Below are 18,700 nucleotides of genomic sequence, written 5' to 3' on the forward strand. Positions count from 1 at the left end.
ATTGAGTTTCTCATAATTCTGACTTTTCTTCTTGCAATTCTGACTATTTCTTGCAATTCTGAGTTTATATTAAAATTCTGACTTTTTTCTCGCAATTCTCACTATTTCTCGCAATTCTGAGTTTATATTAAAATTCTGACTTTATATTAAAATTCTGACTTTTTTCTCGCAATTCTGACTATTTCTCGCAATTCTGAGTTTATCTCAATTCTGACTTTTTTTCTCGCAATTCTGACTTTCTTGCAATTGACTATTTCTCGCAGTTCTGAGTTTATCTCAATTCTGACTTTTTCTCATATATCTCAGTTTATAACTCGCAATTCTGAGTTTTTTTCTTGCAATTGTGACTATTTCTCGCAATTCTGACTTTTTTCTCACAATTCTGAGTTTATATCTTACAATTCTGAGTTTCTCACAATTCGGACTTTATTTCTTGCAATTCTGAGTTTAATTCTGACTTTATCACAATTCTGACTTTTTCTTGCAATTCTGAGTTTATATCTCTCAATTCTGAATTTACTAATCGCAATTCTGAGTTTGTATCTCACAATTCTGACTTTTTTATGGAAATTCTGAGTAAAATTAAGTTTGCATTTTTTCTTTTTTGCTATAAATGCAAGTTGTGCTGTTGTTTACATGTAAATAATGTTGCATGTCACTCAACGATTTTGACAGTATAGCACAGCTTCTTAAATCTTATTTTATATATGTATATATATATAGCAGCAGAATTGTATTACATTATCTACCAATTGCTGGGCCAAGTTATGTGAAACTACAAACAGGAATGGTCAGGGAGGGGGAGGTAAACAGTGTTACATGATCTCCTCTGTTATTTTATCTGTCTCAGATTCTCTAAATATGCCCCCCATAGCCTAGGACCCTCCTCCCCTCAAACACCAGAAGCGCTGGAATACAAGTTTACTCTTTGATTGTGAGAAAATGAGTGTTGGTGAGATCTGGCAGAGCTTTCAAAGATCTTCACAAATGTCAGTGAACGCTTCTCTCCATGCCACTTGTTATCATAATCACTCTGCTCGACCATCATTGTGTTATGTTAAGTAGTGAGTCTGCTTTCTGTCTGTGGCTCTTTCCTCCTTGGGTTTCAATTCCAAACATGGTTATCCTTCTCATGGTCTCTACCCCCGCCTATCCTGCTCCATGTTTCCAATAGTCTTCAGTCCAGTGTGGGACAGGGAACAGACGCAGAGACATTATAGGGCTGATTTCTAAAAGGAAAAGTGGGTGTCAATGGAACTGAATGGAACGGAATTATGAAGCTTCCTTCATTCCAACTGTTTTTGGCAGTAAGTAGTGCATTGACTGTTAGAGGGTGTGGGGAACAATCTTTTTGTATCTAATATCTCGTCTTTTTCACAACCATTTTAATACCTTGGGCTTTTGAACCTCTAATTTTTCCATCAAGGTATTTGATGACACTCTTTTTTTAATTCAGTATTTCTTTGAATTCGAGACTCAAACATGAATAGTGGCGACTCTATCTTTATTGACAGCATAATTTTCAATCACACACTCTGCAATGGCTGGACCAACAGCACTGAAGGTGCCATCTACCATCTGGGTAACACTTTTCTTTTTTTGGGCTATATGGGTGGTAGTGGAGCATATGGGGTTCTGTACATCTTCAGTTTTTTGGCTCCAGCTTTCCTCTGTCTGGCTCTGTGGGGCTGGCTGACGGTGTGCGGCCTTGATGTCTTCCTTTGGAACCTGCTGCTGATGCTGCAGTGTTTGGCCCAGGTGTGTCATCTTATTTTTCGGCTGATGCAGGACGGTTTAGCCAACGAGGAGCTTTCTGCGCTCTACACGGCGGTCTATCTGCCGCTGGATGTACCTGTGCAGGTGTTCAAGGACATCACGGCTGCCAGCGAGAACAAAGTGCTCTCTCTAGCGGCGGAGGAGACGTATGCCGTGGAGGGGAAGACGCCCATTGATCAGCTGTCTTTTCTCATTTCTGGCAGGTGAGAAACAATGTATCGTAGAGTTGTAGACATGTGGTTCTCTTTCTATTAGTGGTTGAAATCTGCAAATATCTGCTTCTTTACCTGAAAGTGTACCAACGGCAATGTTTGTAATAGCTCACAATATGCAAGCTGTTCATTCTGAATCGTATAGTGTAATAATTAATATTTTTTTGGGGTCAAGATGTGTTTTGTCTTATCTAATAATTCAAAAATTCATTACAAATGCAGTAAATACAGAGCATAATTTAAATGTATTGTATAAAGTGCTATATAAATAAAGGTAACTTAACTTCATGAAGAAAAGCTCTTGAAAGTGTTTCAATGATATCTTTCCTCTGTGCCATTATCATTATAGTTGTCGTGTGGACAAACAATTTTTATAACCATATTATTACCATTATAGTTATTGTCCTTCATGTGAATAGGTCTTTAGTCTCTTAAAATCTCAAATAATTTGACCTTTTTATGACACAGCAAGATTAGTTCAGGTTGTAAAATGTCATAGTAAAACTCCCCCAAAACTTAATATCTATGAATTATTTATTAGTATCTGTGATATTTATCTTAAATTATGTTGGAAACCTTTTTCGAAAATAATGTAGGCCTATTTAAGGTCAAAATAAATGTTTTTACTTTTTACCTCATGGTTACACCACATGACATTTGTAGAGTCATTAAATCTAGTCAGTAGTGACATCTTTAAATCCATATTGTGATGTATATCCGAGTGTAATGGATTATCAAAAGAAAGAAGAAGAAAATAAAGTTTGGTTCTATCCATCAGTTGTTGATTGGATTTTGAGATGTGGAAATTGCTCTCAAAAATTAATGCCAGCTTGCAGTCAGCTGTGGAGGGGTGGGGTTTAAGCGGACTAATTAAAGTGGTGCAGGGATGACGTATTTTTATAGGCCAACCCAGAAGTTAGCATGTTCCCTCAACAAAACACAATAGTATATTTTCCAATGGCTTTTGGATTATTGCAGAAAATAAGGTCTGTGACTAACAAAAACGTATGATTCTTACTCAATTTTGTTCATCGTGATAATCTTCAAATATGAACAAAACATTTATGAACAAGTAAAAGCTTTAAAGGTGCCCTCGAATGAAAAATTGAATTTATCTTGGCATAGTTGAATAACAAGAGTTCAGTACATGGAAATGACATACAGTGAGTCTCAAACTCCATTGTTTCCTCCTTCTTATATAAATCTCATTTGTTTAAAAGACCTCCGGAAAACAGGCGAATCTCAACCATAGACTGTAAAAAAATATGGACGTAGCGATCTCAACATAACATCGGGGTGTACGCCCCCAATATTTGCATATACCAGCCCACGTTCCCAACATTATCATTATGAAAGGCATTAGACAAGGGCAGAACGTCTGGATGTGCATAGCTGAATCAACAAACTAGGTAAGCAAGCAAGAACAACAGCGAAAAATGGCAGATGGAGCAATAATAACTGACATGATCCATGATATCATGATATTTTTTGTGATATTTGTAAATTGTCTTTCTAAATGTTTCGTTAGCATGTTGCTAATGTACTGTTAAATGTGGTTAAAGTTACCATCCTTTCTTACTGTATTCACGGAGACAAGAGCCGTCGCTATTTTCATTTTTAAACACTTGCAGTCTGTATAATGCATAAACACAACTTCATTCTTTATAAATCTCTCAAACAGTGTGTAATGTTAGCTTTAGCCACGCAGCATAGCCTCAAACTCATTCAGAATCAATGTAAACAATATAACAGTATACAATACTCACATAATCCGACGCATGCATGACGAACACTTTGTAAAGATCCATTTTGAGGGTTATATTAGCTGTGTAAACTTTAAGGCACTGTTTAAGGCAAGCGCGAGCTCTGTGGGCAGAGAGCACGGGATTTAAAGGGGCCACAGCATAAATCGGAGCATTTATAATGATGCCCCAAAATAGGCAGTTAAAAAAAATTAAGAAAAAAAAAATCTATGGGGTAATTTGAGCTGAAACTTCACAGACACATTCAGTGGACACCTTAGACTTATATTACATCTTTTAAAAACATAATCTAGGGCACCTTTAAAAAAAAAAAAATCACAAGAGGGTATAACTGATGTATTTAATGCCATAGAATAAATGTGAAAATATCTTGAGCTTGTGTACACCACAGACCTTATTTCAAGCACTTAACCAAAAACATAAAAATAAAAAAACCATTGACTGTGCACGATTGAAGCGGAAGTGCTAAAATGCTAACTTGTTTCTGGGTTTTGGCATACAAAACAATGCGTCATCCCTGCACTGAGAGAAGTCGTTTCACCGGAAGGTTCAGTTATGGCATTTTGATTAGACATTACAAGGTCAAAACATTTTTAAAAATGAAATGGATAAATCCTTCACAATACGATCAATAACATGCTTAGATTAAGAAAATAGGTGAATTTTCATTTCATGCTGACTTTAAGCTTCTTACAAATGTTTTTTAAAACCATATGAAACCAACATTAATACAAAAAGGACACTTCAAAGAACTTGACACGCGTTTCTGCTTTTACAGGATTAGAGTGTCCTTAGAAGGTCAGTTTCTCCATTATATCTTCCCTCACCAATTTCTTGACTCTCCAGAATGGGAGTCTCTAAGACCAACAGAGGAGGGCAACTTCCAGGTATTATAACATACTAATTTTATGTGCTTGGGTACATCATGGCAACATCTTTTAGTCTGTGCCACTGAGCAAAATTACTCAATGTTAATACAACCATGAAATATTGCATGCCCTTAAACATTACTTTTGACCTCAGGTGACACTAACCGCAGAGACGGACTGCCGTTACATCTCTTGGCGCAGACGTCGGCTTTACCTTCTGCTGTCCAAGGATCGTTACATTGCCCGACTTTTCTCTGTCATGCTCGGAAGCGACATTGCTGACAAACTGTACTCTCTCAATGACAAGCTGTTTGCCAAGAGCGGCGTGCGCCTTGATATTCGTCTGCCCAGTCTCTACCACGTCCTCGCCCCCTCGCCACAGGGCAGCGAGGGTGGCAGCACTAGCTCACCGCCCAGGGGAAGCCAAGGAGATCCTACAGTCGTAAAGATTGATCCAGCACCGTCTAACCAGCGCTCAGATGAAAAAAACTTCCATCCGGACCAGGGAAAGACCCCTGTGCCCAAACCTCCACACCAGCACTGGCCCTCAGACACAGAGATGCCCTCTGGTGAGGACTCAACCAGCTTGATTCTGGAGGACTTTGCTGATATGACAGGCTCTCTAATGGACTACGGGAGTGAGAGGGAATATTTGAAGTAAAGATTAGGGTGTTGAGGCTTAACACACTGGGACACTTCTTAAATCACAATGTAAGTACACAAGTAAGGGATTGACGGGTGGGTCGGCATAGACGGGGCTGGTTTGCATGAAAAAGGCACAACTGCACTAACTGGACATTTGAACTGCACAAACACTGACTGATTAAGAGAATGCAGAGTGATGAATGTGCATGATGAATTGTTATATTTTATGCTATTTTTTTTTTACCTTTTGATTTATGGCTTTAGTGTCATCTGATTCAAATGGAAGGAAGGAAGGCCAATAGTTCATATATAGTGATTATTATATTGAAAATGAATATTCTACAAGAATACTGTTTTGAATAAAAAGTTGCCCAGGTTTCTTTAAAGGTTAAAGGGTTAGTTCACCCCAAAATGAAATTTCTGTAATTAATTATTCACTCTCATGTCGTTCTAAACCCATAAGACATTCGTTCATCTTCGGAATACAAATTAAGATATTTTTGATGAAATCCGAGGGTTTCTGAACCACACATAGGCAGGCGTCATTGCACCTTTCAAGGCCCAGAAAGGTAGTAAAAACATAATTAAAATAGTCAACGTGACTACAGTGGTTCAACCTTAATGTTATGAAGCGATGAGAATACTTTTTGTGCACAAAAACAAAACAAAAATAACTTTATTCAACAATTTCTTCTCTTCCCTGTCAGTCTCCTATGCTATTTACGTTGCAGCACTTAAGGTAACTATTTTAACGATGTCTTTGCTACCTTTCTGGGCCTTGAAATGTGCAGTGACACCTGTCTATGTGTGGTTCAGAAACCCTCGGATTTCATCAAAAATATCTTAATTTGTGTTCCGAAGATGAACGAAGGTCTTACGTGTGTGGAACAACATGAGGGTGAATAATTAATGACAGAAAATTCATTTTTGGGTGAACTAACCCTTTAAAAAGTAAATGTTTTGTAATTAACAAAGTATACTTCTACTTCAAAAGTCATTATTATAATCATAATGCTATTAAATTAAAATTTTACATTTGTAGGCTTATTATTATTAAAATTAATACTATTAATTTATGATTTAATTAAAATGAATGCTTTGTGTTACTCTTTAATAATTACAGTATTTTTAACGTTTAATTATGAATTATAAAGAAAGTCTATGGTACGTCCTAATTTAACACGTGTGTCCTTTCTGGCAGAGGAAACGCTTCATTGGGTGAGAGATGAGTTTTATTTAGTACGTGGTAGTGGAGTTATATTCAGTGTTTCCGTCGTAGAATATTTTGTCAGATGTTTCTATGCTTAGAATAAGGCTGGTTTTATTTTACTACATACACTTGTGCCAGAGGCTGGATGAAACACTGGAAGGGGTTTGGGATATCCAGGGATCCAAACATGCCAAGTCTGTTTATCCAGCACTCCTCCCTCTCCAAATACTTGGCTTTGCCAGCAAGGGGCAGATTGCACTTTGTAGGCTACTGGATAGTGGGACAGGTGTGGGAGGAGGAGGGTTCTGCTGTCATTTGAGACATGACCTTCACATGCTAGTTTCCAAAGGAATGAGATATATGGATCATGTCCAGAAATACAGCCTGTCCTATACCGAAAACAATGTGAGAACTACACCGATGGATAAAAAGATGTGATTATGTTGTGTTGAAATGAGTGTTGGAATTTATTTCAGTGTTCTCAATGACATTTTAATGTGTCATTTTTTTCCCATAAATCTAACAGAGGATGATACTCCAGGAAGTCTTCCACTTCGTTTCCAAAGAGGATGTGCCCCACTGGCCCCTACTGACACCCCAAAGCTGTAGGAATGGTTTCAGCGGTATAAATACCATAACATCTGAACGATTCCTCCATTAAATCACCATCATAGCCGTTTCCTTTCACATGATTGAAGACAACATTAACACAGAACAGTAAAAGATCCATCAAATGTACTTTTGTTTAGGACAAAACACAAATTTGTTTTTGTTTTGTTTTTCTTCCAGACAGATACTGTGTTATATATGATTCCACATTGCTGTGATTTCAGCATGGTTGTTTTATATGTATTTGAAATGGCATGTGTTTGTTAGTGAAATCTGTTTGGAATACTGTACTTGAGACAGGATTTGTAAGGTAAAAGCAACAAATTAGATTTTTCAACACAAACAAATCAATTTTTATTTAATTTGAACACCTCAGAGTTTATTGATAGTAGGTAGATAATACGATTACAAAAGTGTGTGCTTTATCATCATGTAGTGAGACTGTATACTGACCATGTTATGAAAATGTATTTTCATGGGGCCAACTATTAAGTGCTGGGTTAAAAACATGACTTGATATTCTTCTTACAATACCATTTCAAAGCAGAGATTAGCCTTATTACTAATTGTGAATGGACAGATCTAATTTGTAATATCAAGTATGCAGTGTGCAGTTATAAAAACTAATCAAAGTGCCAAAATATTGAATTTTTTAACTTGAATAGTAAGTTTTAATAACTGAAAATGAACCAGTACATATATTAACACATAAAAGAACTGCTGTATGTTAAATGACTGACTTTCATAATATACAATATTTTTGTAGCTGTTGTCTAACAAAACTAAAATAAATTCAGGCACGTTAAATTCCTCTTGACTGATATTTCACTATAACACTCTCTGGAACAGTGCACATAAAAACAAAAGTATCTGAAATCATATATTATGTTATTTGTGAAATCATATAAATATTTTTTTGTGAAAACAATCATTTTGTGAAAACAATAAATATATCTAACAAAGCATTTCAGTCCCCTTGTATCCTATTTAGCTATGTCTTTGTGGCCAAGCTTTAATGTTTCCCAACCTAAACATGCTAAAAATGTTTTAGTGTGTGACGTTCGCTTGAATTTAAGACTTTAAAAGTTGGTTAATGTATAAGCTCTCTTAAGTAGATTTTGTTGTTGTTTTTTTAAATTTAGCACACCTGTACAAAGTCATGTGACCATGGTACTCCCCGTCCAATATTAATGTTCTTCACACATAATGGATCCAACCCTCTGCACATAGAGCACAAATACAGTACTATTAAATACAGTATCACATGGGACATGCACACTTTATGTATAAATCAAAATATTGTGTAAAGTAAGTTTAAAGGCAAACATTAAGACTGCATTTACCTGGTGTGAGGGACTTCAGAGATGCATATGTACTCAAAATGAATGTCTCCTTGTCTGTAGAATCGTGCTCCTGTGTTTTTCAGCTGCACCGAGTCAATATTACACAGTCGTTCCGGGTGTGCAGCCACCTTTTTATACCCAGTTTCATCTGTATTTCTGAAAATTATGTACAATTAAACTGCTGAACCTGTAATAAATGAGCACAGGCTATAGCTCATTGATCAATATTTGCAGGTAAAACTCAAAAGAGAATACATACAGTTTGAGTTTTAGCTCTGTCTCAGGGTGTCCTGTAGAGATCAGGGTGAGCTGAACCTCTGCAGTCTTGTCTAATGGGGAAACCTTCAATTCCACAAGGATGTGATGCGCTGAAAAAGAGTATGGGCATGAGTGCCATTATTTGGCTGTATTTTTTAATGTTAAATTAACATAACACTTCATTTATATACTGTTATGTGAGGCAGTATAGTTTCCATTGATTTCACCAAGCCTGTAGAGACTACTTTTTTCCTCCCTAAGTAAATATTTTTTGGGTGTCTATATTCTACCATTCAAAATTTTAGGCTGGTTTTATTTGATCAAAAATACATTTGAATATATTTAAAAATGTAATTTATTCTTGTGATGGCAAAGCTGAATTTTCATCACTATTAGGGACTCCAGTCCTCAGTGTCACATGATCCTTCAGAAATCATTCTAATATGCTGATTTGCTGCTCAAGAAATATTTCTCAACATTATCATTGTTGAAAACAGTTGTGCTGCTTCATATTTTTGTGGAAACCCTGATATATCTTTACTGTCACTTTTGATCAATTTAATTTTTGTATCCATGCTGAATAAAAGTATTAGGCTGTATTACTGATGCCAAACTAGTGTAGGTAGAGTTTAAAAAGTAGACAACAGGATGAGTTAATATGAAATACTGTGAAATACATAAATCACAGTGTTAATATGTTCCATATTCTATGAAAGTGGACTTTTAAAAAATGCACAAAGTTACACATACCACAATACGGAGCCATAGCGGTGGTCAGGAGATAGACCTTCTCCTGATTTGGCAGGGGACTCGCTGTTATCCCACTGTTCTTTAACAAGCCTAAAATACACACGTATAGAAATAGACAGAGAGAGTATTGTGCATCAAAGGCTTGTGTCATACATTATGTGAAACAATGTTATCCAAGTGATAAATTTTCTGCAATTGGGCACACTCAGAAAAAGTCAAGCCTGATTAAACACCTAAATGAACTAGAACATCATGGTAATAACCATCCAAAATTAGATTAGCATGCAAACCCCCTCAGAATTATTATACACATCTTCACTGACACAGGCACTGAGATTGAGGACATGTGTGTTAAATATGGCCATCCTCCTTATGAAGACATCTCATCATTCAGAGTCTTTGAACTGCAAAAATGTTTGTGCATTATGGTTATTTTAATAAGAAAATGTATGATGTATATGTTGATTTCATCGATTTTAAAAGCTCGAAAAAGCTTTTAAAAATGAAATGTGTTCACAAACAGACTTAAATATTTAAAATATTTTTCTTCAAAAAGTTTCCAAACAGATTTTCCTTTAAAGCATTCTGCTAACTCATCATTACCTATTTGTGGGCATGTGCCATTAAAGGGGCCCTCGCAGGTGATGCATTTTCCTGCCAAGAATTCCTCATAACTGGAGCAGGGGAAACCAATCAGCGGACAGGAGCCGTTCAGGGCGCTCATGTAGACATGCAGTGCCCTCATGTGGTCACAAATGACATAGCCATACACTGGAAAGTAGATCAAAACTGACAACATAGACAGATTCTCAGGTAGCATGAAGCTTCGGTACGTTTCAAGCTTAATGTCTATGTTAGTGATTTGGTCAGCTTTTGCTGTCTACTTACTTGACGCAAACCTTGAGCGCGCGCAACCGGCTTGGTCCATTCCACCATTTAAGAAGTAGTCCACATGTCCGACAGGAATGGATATGCCAAAGTCTGGCAAAGGTACACATTTTCAGTTCAGTTGTGCAAAAATATACTGTATTGACCAGTGGCATAATTATATGAACACTTGTGGTTAAATAATAAATCAAGAAATTTGCCCTTTTCAATATCAGATGGCATTCCTAAATAAATGAAAATAGATTTAGGTCATCTCAGGCAAGGAACTGATTCGCTCTTACAGTCAGAGTCAGTGTGGATGGCCTCAACAAACAAGGCATCAGATGAATCCAGACGGTCATATGGATCAGCACTCTTAAACATTGGTCCTGCTGGGTCCAGACCTGGGCACACAAAACTCACATATATGTTCTGTATTATAGTAAATTATTCACATTTAGGCACTTTTAGGATGCCGCATAAACACATTAAACACAAGGTCTTGTTTTCTCGCCAAGGTTGTGTGCTGTAACAATCGGTCATTGTTTATTTGGAGTGCTCTCGTGGCCTTTGCTTTTGTCTGAAAGACTCATTCAGTGCGGTGCAGTGTTGGTCTTTGTTCCACTCATAAGTCTAGCATCTTCTTATCAGGACAAAATTAACAGCCTACATGGTCCTATGGCAGGCTTTACTATTACACAGAGTCATTATGCAATAGCATTACACGAATTAGAAGAGATTAGATACATAAGCACACAAATGTGAAAACCTGTTTTTCCATGTTTTCTAATTTAATAGATTTTTGGTAACACTTTACAATAAGATTCATTAGTTAACTACATTAGTTAACATGAACTAATAATGAACTGCACTTCTACAGCATTTATTAAACTTTCTTAAAGGGTTAGTTCACCCAAAAATGAAAATTATGTCATTAATGACTCACCCTCATGTCGTTCCAAACCCGTAAGACCTCCGTTCATCTTCGGAACGCAGTTTAAGATATTTTAGATTTAGTCTGAGAGCTTTCTGTCCCTCCATTGAAAGTGTATGTACGGTAGACTGTCCATGTCCAGAAAGGTAATAAAAACATCATCAAAGTAGTCCATGTGACATCAGTGGGTTAGTTAGAAGTTTTTGAAGCATTGAAAATACATTTTGGTCCAAAAATAACAAAAACTATGACTTTATTCAGCATTGTCTTCTCTTCCGGAATCCTTTCCATTGAATTGATTCCATTAAATTGATTCCATTGAATCCTTTCATCTGTCGGCGTTGGTAATGCACTTTTACGTTGTTGTTTTTGGCGATTAGGACATCCGCGACATGCACACTTACACACCATTTTAAAAAATATAGCAATACCAAAATACAAACAATGTAGAATAGCTTGAATACAGCGTGCGTTTCCCTCAGACTGTAAACGAAGCTCGGGCGCACCGGATAACACGTCAGCAGCGTCTTACGTCAGCAGCGTCACTGCGGAGTCGTGAACCCGGATTGACAACAGACACAAAAGAGAACACAATGCTGAATAAAGTCGTAGTTTTTGTTATTTTTGGACCAAAATGTATTTTCGATGCTTCAAAAACTTCTAACTAACCCACTGATGTCACATGGACTACTTTGATGATGTTTTTATTACCTTTCTGGACATGGACAGTCTACCGTACAAACATTTTCAATGGAGGGACAGAAAGCTCTCGGACTAAATCTAAAATATCTTAAACTGTGTTCTGAAGATGAACGGAGGTCTTACGGGTTTGGAACGACATGAGGGTGAGTCATTAATGACATAATTTTCATTTTTGGGTGAACTAACCCTTTAATGTTAATTTCAATATTTACTAATACATTATTAAAATCATGACTTGTATTTAACATTAGTTAATGCACTGTGAAGTAACATGAACAATCTATGAACAGCTATATTTTTATTAACTAACATTAACAAAGATTAACAAATATAGTAATAGATTTATTGCTCATGGTTAGTTCATGTTATTTAATACATCCATGTTAACAAATGAACCTTATTATACAGTGTTACCAGATTTTTTTTTCTTGACAAATGATATTGTCAGCATAAGAATTTGAGGGACAAGCTGAATGGAAAATTTTAACATGAATATGAATTTAATTATGTATCATTTTCATTATTTTGTTGTACATTTAAATTTTATAATATTATTTTTGATAAATTGTGAACATATCTATTAATAACATTTGCTTTAATGACAGCATTTGATACCTATATTTTCAATATGATATTTTCAATATTTGGGGGCAGTCAGACTTGTAACCCGAAGGTCAAGGGGTTCGATTCTCAATACCAGCAGGAAATGACTGAGGTGCCCTTGAGCAATGTACATAACCCCCAATCGCTCCCGGGCGCTGCAGTGAATGGCTGCACTCTGCTCTGTTTTGTGTGTCTGTGTGTGTTCACTGCTCACTGCTCCTAATGTGTGTGAGCACTAACTTGGAGGGGTTAAATGCAAGTTTATTTGCAAAAACAGATAATTCCTTTTTTATGAATTCTCACAAATCATGTTTTTTTTATTGTGCATTCCAAGTAATATCAATCAAACTGCAGTTGGGTTGTTTTGATTAAGTAATAATAACTCTTAAAAATACAGGTAAATTAAAAAATTAAAGTTCATTGAAAGTATGTTTTATATATATATATATATATATATATATATATATATATATATATATATATATATATATATATATATATATATATATATATATATATATATATAAAAATGTTTGTTTTTTAGCAAAAGCAGATAACTCCAACAGTCGTTTTTTGGCAAAAGCAGATAACTCCACATTTCATGTTTCATAGTTAAACAAAACCCAAGTAATTGCGTTTTAAATTAAAACACACTCAAACACACATGTGCACACAAAACGCGCGCGCACGCACACACACACACACACACACACACACACACACACACACACACACACACACACACACACACACACACACAAACAGATCGGCACACAAGTACACACTTTTACAGTCTATGGTACACACACACAAGCAAAAGGACAACCAACTTTTCAGCATGTAAGTCGTGTATGGTGTACAAGGACTTACAGGAGTCGAAATTATAAATCCTCGATCACTTTTAGTCAGCTTTGACAAAACTTCCCTCAGCTCGCGCGTCTTTTTGAAGTGACTAGAAGCCTTGCCACCTGACCTGAATACTGTGCGCTGATTCGTTAAAACGGACTTATCGGTTTCTGTTAGGGATGGGCGATACCACATTTTTTTCATGCGATACGATACCGATACTTTTTGTTACAATTTTAACGATACCGATACTGCTTATAATTTTAATTGTGTAATTTTTAAACTGGCAGTTTTTTTTTTCTTATTCTTCAAAATTCTATTGTACTATCTCTATATTTTACAAAAAATACTGATTAAATAACATAACAAATCTTAATAAACTAAAATACCAACAAAATAAACTGTGCATACTTTTACTTCTTTCTTAATTTTAAACAGACCATGTTTTCTTCATCTTCAACTTTCTACATTTTTGTAGCATGTAGCAACTTTCTACATTTTGTAGCTGATGTATATATATTTGCATGGTTTTTGTTTCTCATTTAACTGCTAGCAGTTTATTTTTTTTTAATATATATAAAAATTTAATATATATAAAACACACACACACACACACACACACAGTATACATATAAACACATACTGGTATTCCTACCATTAAGGGGACATTCCATACATGTAATGATTTTTATACTGTACAAACATATTCTTCTAAACCTACCCATCATTGAAAACACTGTAACATTTTCAAAATACATATTATTGATTATGATTGTGGTAACGTTTTGTCACCCATAACGTAAGGAATACCAGGACACCCCACACAAATAGCCTACGCACTTTATATTTGTTCTTCTTATTCGTCTAATGGTTACGACAGAGACAGTGAGTTATAATAAGTTAACTAATGACTGTGCTCTTTGTACCTGGATGGGTTTGCCTCCCTGAAAACGTCTTTTGTCGGACAGAGGGAGGCTGGGCAGAAGAAGACTGGGCAACTTGTTTTTGTTAAGCCTCTTTATACGTTTCAGGGTGTGTTGTTTGCAAATGTTTAAAAAGGTTGCTTGTATTGTTGCAGTGTGTGACTCTCTTATCACAAATATTGCATCGTGCAATACTTTTTTCGGCTGTTGAGAAGTAGCACCACACCACGCTACGTTTTCTGCTCTCTGCCATCATGCCATTTTTCGTGAGACCATGCGTGCCGTCTTGTGATTGTGGCACACTGCACTGTGCGCAGCTGCAGACCGATCGGTGTGTAACGTCATACCACGGCGTCCGCGAGAGCTTTTCTTTTATATATATACACACACCGTTCCGATCGACTTGCACACACGGCTAAAAAACATTTAGTTATGCAGAAATTATTATTATAATTAAGTATCGATACTTTGCAGAAAATATCGATACCAAAATAGTAGGTTCTGAGTATCGATATATCGATACTGCAGCATCGATGTGCACATCCCTAGTTTCTGTACACAAACAACAAGGGCGCTTGTCGGCTTCTGCTGTAAAATGTGAACTTGCGATGCCCGACAGTGGACAAAACCGGCTTTTCTGACAAAATGGATTTAGGGTACAGAACGTGCTAAATATGGAGAATAATGCACAGCACATAGTTCATTTTTTTAAATGGCGTTTATCGTTTTTTTGCAAATTAACTCTTCAATTCTGGACTAAAAAAGGACTAATTCTGAGTATGGGTTGCCATACTTGGCCTTCGCTTCACTTCACTTCAATTTATATATATTTTTTAGGTATTCAATTAAAATATTACCTGTGATTCGACCCAGCTTGCCTTCAAATAGGGTCCCCACAAATCCACACACATGTGCTCCAAGACTCACACCGATGAAATGGAAAGATTCCAGCGTACTTCCATATTTCTGCAAAAGAACATCAATGCACTTTTAAATGTTATATTACTCTTTAAAATGTACTTTTTGGTCATTTACTGTCACTATTGATCAATGTGAACAAGTTTATTATATTTATTACTTCTGCCAGAAAGACAATGCTTACAGAAGACTCTACAGCTGTGCAGCCATTAGTACGTAGTGGTCAAATGTTCTATAATGACAATAGATTCTATAATACTTGGACAAAATCAAAACATTTACCGTAAGCTGATTGATAAGCACCGATATCTGCACAGCTACCTCCTTGTAGTTCTCTACCACCAAGTTATAAGCAAAGGAGGCTCCATAGACCCAGTCCACCACCAGAACATTCACGTCCTCTGCCCGCAGTAGAGTCTGGGCTAAGCCACTCACCCAGGAAGGTTTACTGCCCAAGGCTCTAAAACACAGTAAATCAAGGAATCATCTGTGTAAAAGATCATTCACGTGGACTTCTTTCCTATTACAAAATGCTGCTTAATTAGATTAAATGCTTCACCTGTATCCATGAACAATGACTTTAGTGGGGAGAGATGAGTTGAAGTAAGCCGTGTGTTTCTGGGTGTGGTTGAGGCAGTCCTGCGTGAACAGGCTGGCACAGTCTGCATTCTTTCGTGTAAGGAGAAGGTACTGAACCTGGAGCTTGGTGGCCTGTCTGTATTCCAGCCAGGTTGTGTTGTTGAAGTCGGCACACTTGGTTCGAGATAGTTCCTCATCACCTGTAAAGTTGCACGCATGGAATTCTGTGTGGGAACTCATGAGTATGCCAAAAAGTAAAAACACAGTTTTGAGATTTTAATTATGTATAATTGTGGCGCCTGCAGCCGTACAGCTGTACGCACTGTGCGTACCATGAGAGGGCACTAATTAATGACGTTTTTATTTTTTTTACATTACATAATTTTTAAACTGAGTATTATACGTATTATAATCTAACTACATACACTCATGACATATAAAGAAAGCAAGAAAGCATAAGAATAAAGGTGTGCGTTTGTGTGTTGTAAAGTCAAATGTTTGAATGTGCGTGCATGGGTTGGCGTGGGGGATATGGGTGAAAAGAAATCTGATTGGCTAGTTTTGTCGCGTTTTACACACATAAAAAAGACATTTAAATAGTTAATGTTTAAAAACAGGCTCAAAATGAGTAAACGCTCTCTAAAACAGCTAAATTCGATTGAAAGATCTGCAAAAAGGCCTAAAACTATTGAGTAGGGATGGAGAAATGAAGCCTCTTAAATCTTTAAAGCTTTTCTCTAAAAGTTTCGGGAAAAGTTTCAAAGCATCGAAGCGAGATGTGCTAGTTTTGTGCGTACCCTGAGATAAAAGCCCCCAGAAGTGCAAGTTTGACTTTGTAGAGGCAAATTTGTAAAGTGAAATACTGAATATTGTGTATTGAATAATAGGGAAGAAAATATATTTTTGAAATTAACTTTGGAAGGTGAATGTTTTTATGTTTTTAAATTGTTAAGGATTTAACGATCAAATTTAGATATTCGATGTTTAAATACAAACATATTAAATTGCAGCCATCAAAAATGCAAGCACTGTTAAAGCAAAGTATTTTTTTTTATTATTATTTTGATTAATGCAATTCAACATGCTTTTTATGTACCAATGATTTTTTTACTTTCATTTTGTTATTCTCTGTTTGCTTCTTTCGAAATTTTAAAGAAGTCAAAAGGTCTCTTTTAAATGAAACAGTGGATTAGTAAACAGTACACACTTATATTCGCAATTGTTGATCAGTGAACCACTTATTGACACTATAACTTCAAGTTTCAGTGTTTCTCCAAATAAAACTGCTGTACTCTATAAATTAAATACATTTAGGTGTGGTGTGTTCACAGACACCTACATAAATAGCATATTAAAAAATGTATTCTATGTAATATTAAACAAAAATGATCTTACCCGCAGCAGAGGTGACACACACTGACAGATAAACAAAAGCTTTGATCCATTTCCAAGCCATGGCTTTACTGATCAACAGTGCTCAATCTGCTGAGTGAGACGTTTCTGCTGGTTAGATTCCTGTTCAGGTGGAAAATCATTCTTCAATCACTCTTTCTGCATCCTTCAATGTTTTGTTACTGTTCTTCAACTAGTTGCCTTAAGAAGCTTGGAATCCACTTAATATCCAGCCACAATCTGTTGCACAATGCCTGTTTCTGAGAAAAATGCTACAATATCCGATTAAGTGAGATGAAGGGCTTTTCCTTCCGTTCCTGGTGTGCTGTTATAAACCATGTCAGCATGTAAACCTGAGAGAAATTAACTCCCAGCATCCATCCTGTGATAGCTTATGTAGTGGTGGCTTTATCTAAGCTTGGAATGTAACAATGAAAAACAAATGATCTGTCCACCGGTCTGCAGCTGGTTGTGAACCAATGACCTCACAGATGAAATGTCTGATTGTTTGTCCAGAGGCTGGACTCTGGCCTCTTTAGCACAGTGTCAAGCCAAAACTCTCAGAAGGGTTTTAGATGGTTTGAAGTGAAATTAACACAATCAGTTGGCCTCACTTGAAAGACATTATTATCAACAGCTGTTTGTTTGTTCAGTCTCCCTCATAAAGCTATATCTTCTGCAAAAGAGATGTTCCTCAGCATAGAGGACACTGACAACACGTCGACAGACAAGACAGAGCACGTTACTTATGATATTAAACAAAGTCCCAGCTTTCAAACTGTGTAATTTATTAAGAAATTCAATAAAAACCATTTTGTGGCTCTTTAATGTGTCGCGAAAGATTATTGTAGCGCCTCAGCTAAAGCGGCTCGTGAACCGAGCATCTCTTCCTAACTAGTTAATTTATAGCAACAAATAAACATGAATGAACATGAGAGGGAATGTTGTTTCAAACGCAGAAAGACGTCAGTACACACCATTTTTCAATTTCAAGTCCACCTTCTAACTCCTGACTGCTTTGTAGGACAAAATAGCGGATTCAGCGTTATGATTGGTTAGATCGCTTGTCAATCAAACTCCTGACAAAGGGTCAATTGACCGTTTGCAAAGACCCGCCCCCTTTAGTTACTTGTTGCTACGTCTGACAAGCCATGCCGATCTCACATCATATTCTCACGCAGTGAAAAATACATCGCGGAGCAAAGAGGACACATTTAAGTCTCACATTTAAAATGTTGTCATTTATAAAGAAATTTAAACAATAAATACCTTTTTTTGGCTCTGTGTCGTGACAGATCGCTGTAGCGACTCAGTTCAAGCGGCTAGTGAATGGATCATCTCTTCCTACTAGTTAATTTTTAGCATCAAATAAACATAAATGAACATCATAAGGAATGTTGTTTCAATCGCGGAAAGACTTAAGTACACACCATGTTTCAAGTTCAAGTGTTATTCTATAGTCTTTGGTTCAAGTCCACCGACGTTGATCTGCTAACTCCCC

General features: G+C 36.4%; 2 protein-coding genes across 3 annotated transcripts; one reads left to right on the plus strand and one right to left on the minus strand.

Annotated features, from left to right (window-relative positions):
• The first annotated feature begins 541 nt into the window (after positions 1 to 541).
• On the plus strand, positions 542 to 7,295 carry popdc2 (popeye domain containing 2). The gene is made up of 4 exons (XM_048194227.1): positions 542 to 1,979; positions 4,530 to 4,638; positions 4,775 to 5,331; positions 7,002 to 7,295. Exons 1-3 carry the CDS (start codon positions 1,483 to 1,485, stop codon positions 5,279 to 5,281), a joined length of 1,113 nt encoding a protein of 370 aa, XP_048050184.1. The 5' UTR covers positions 542 to 1,482; the 3' UTR covers positions 5,282 to 5,331; positions 7,002 to 7,295.
• A 146-nt stretch (positions 7,296 to 7,441) lies between these two features.
• Positions 7,442 to 17,748, minus strand: pla1a (phospholipase A1 member A). Of its 2 annotated transcripts, none has more exons than XM_048194225.1 (11): positions 17,203 to 17,748; positions 15,788 to 16,007; positions 15,511 to 15,688; positions 15,168 to 15,276; positions 10,605 to 10,706; positions 10,324 to 10,416; positions 10,039 to 10,224; positions 9,436 to 9,525; positions 8,687 to 8,795; positions 8,428 to 8,583; positions 7,442 to 8,304 (listed from the first exon to the last, which is right to left on the minus strand). In XM_048194225.1, the coding sequence occupies exons 1-11, from the start codon at positions 17,261 to 17,263 to the stop codon at positions 8,223 to 8,225; spliced, it is 1,386 nt and encodes a 461-aa protein (XP_048050182.1). In that variant the 5' UTR covers positions 17,264 to 17,748; the 3' UTR covers positions 7,442 to 8,222. The 2 variants fall into 2 exon arrangements, with proteins under 2 accessions (XP_048050182.1, XP_048050183.1); XM_048194226.1 differs by having other exon boundaries at positions 10,039 to 10,206; positions 17,203 to 17,747.
• Positions 17,749 to 18,700: the final 952 nt, after the last annotated feature.

Source organism: Megalobrama amblycephala, linkage group LG6 (assembly GCF_018812025.1).
Source record: "Megalobrama amblycephala isolate DHTTF-2021 linkage group LG6, ASM1881202v1, whole genome shotgun sequence".
In the NCBI taxonomy this organism is placed as follows: Eukaryota; Metazoa; Chordata; class Actinopteri; order Cypriniformes; family Xenocyprididae; genus Megalobrama; species Megalobrama amblycephala.

Excerpts from the sequence above, each read along its gene's own strand:
- popdc2 (XM_048194227.1), top strand. The coding sequence starts at position 1,483 with ATGAATAGTGGCGACTCTATCTTTATTGACAGCATAATTTTCAATCAC. Across the intron at positions 1,980-4,529 it reads TCTTTTCTCATTTCTGGCAG|GATTAGAGTGTCCTTAGAAG; the intron begins GTGAGAAACAAT and ends CTGCTTTTACAG. Across the intron at positions 4,639-4,774 it reads CAGAGGAGGGCAACTTCCAG|GTGACACTAACCGCAGAGAC; the intron begins GTATTATAACAT and ends TTTTGACCTCAG.
- pla1a (XM_048194225.1), bottom strand. The coding sequence starts at position 17,263 with ATGGCTTGGAAATGGATCAAAGCTTTTGTTTATCTGTCAGTGTGTGTC. Across the intron at positions 10,707-15,167 it reads CAAGCTGGGTCGAATCACAG|GTCTGGACCCAGCAGGACCA; the intron begins GTAATATTTTAA and ends TTGTGTGCCCAG. Across the intron at positions 10,225-10,323 it reads GCGCTCAAGGTTTGCGTCAA|TTTTGATCTACTTTCCAGTG; the intron begins GTAAGTAGACAG and ends CTATGTTGTCAG.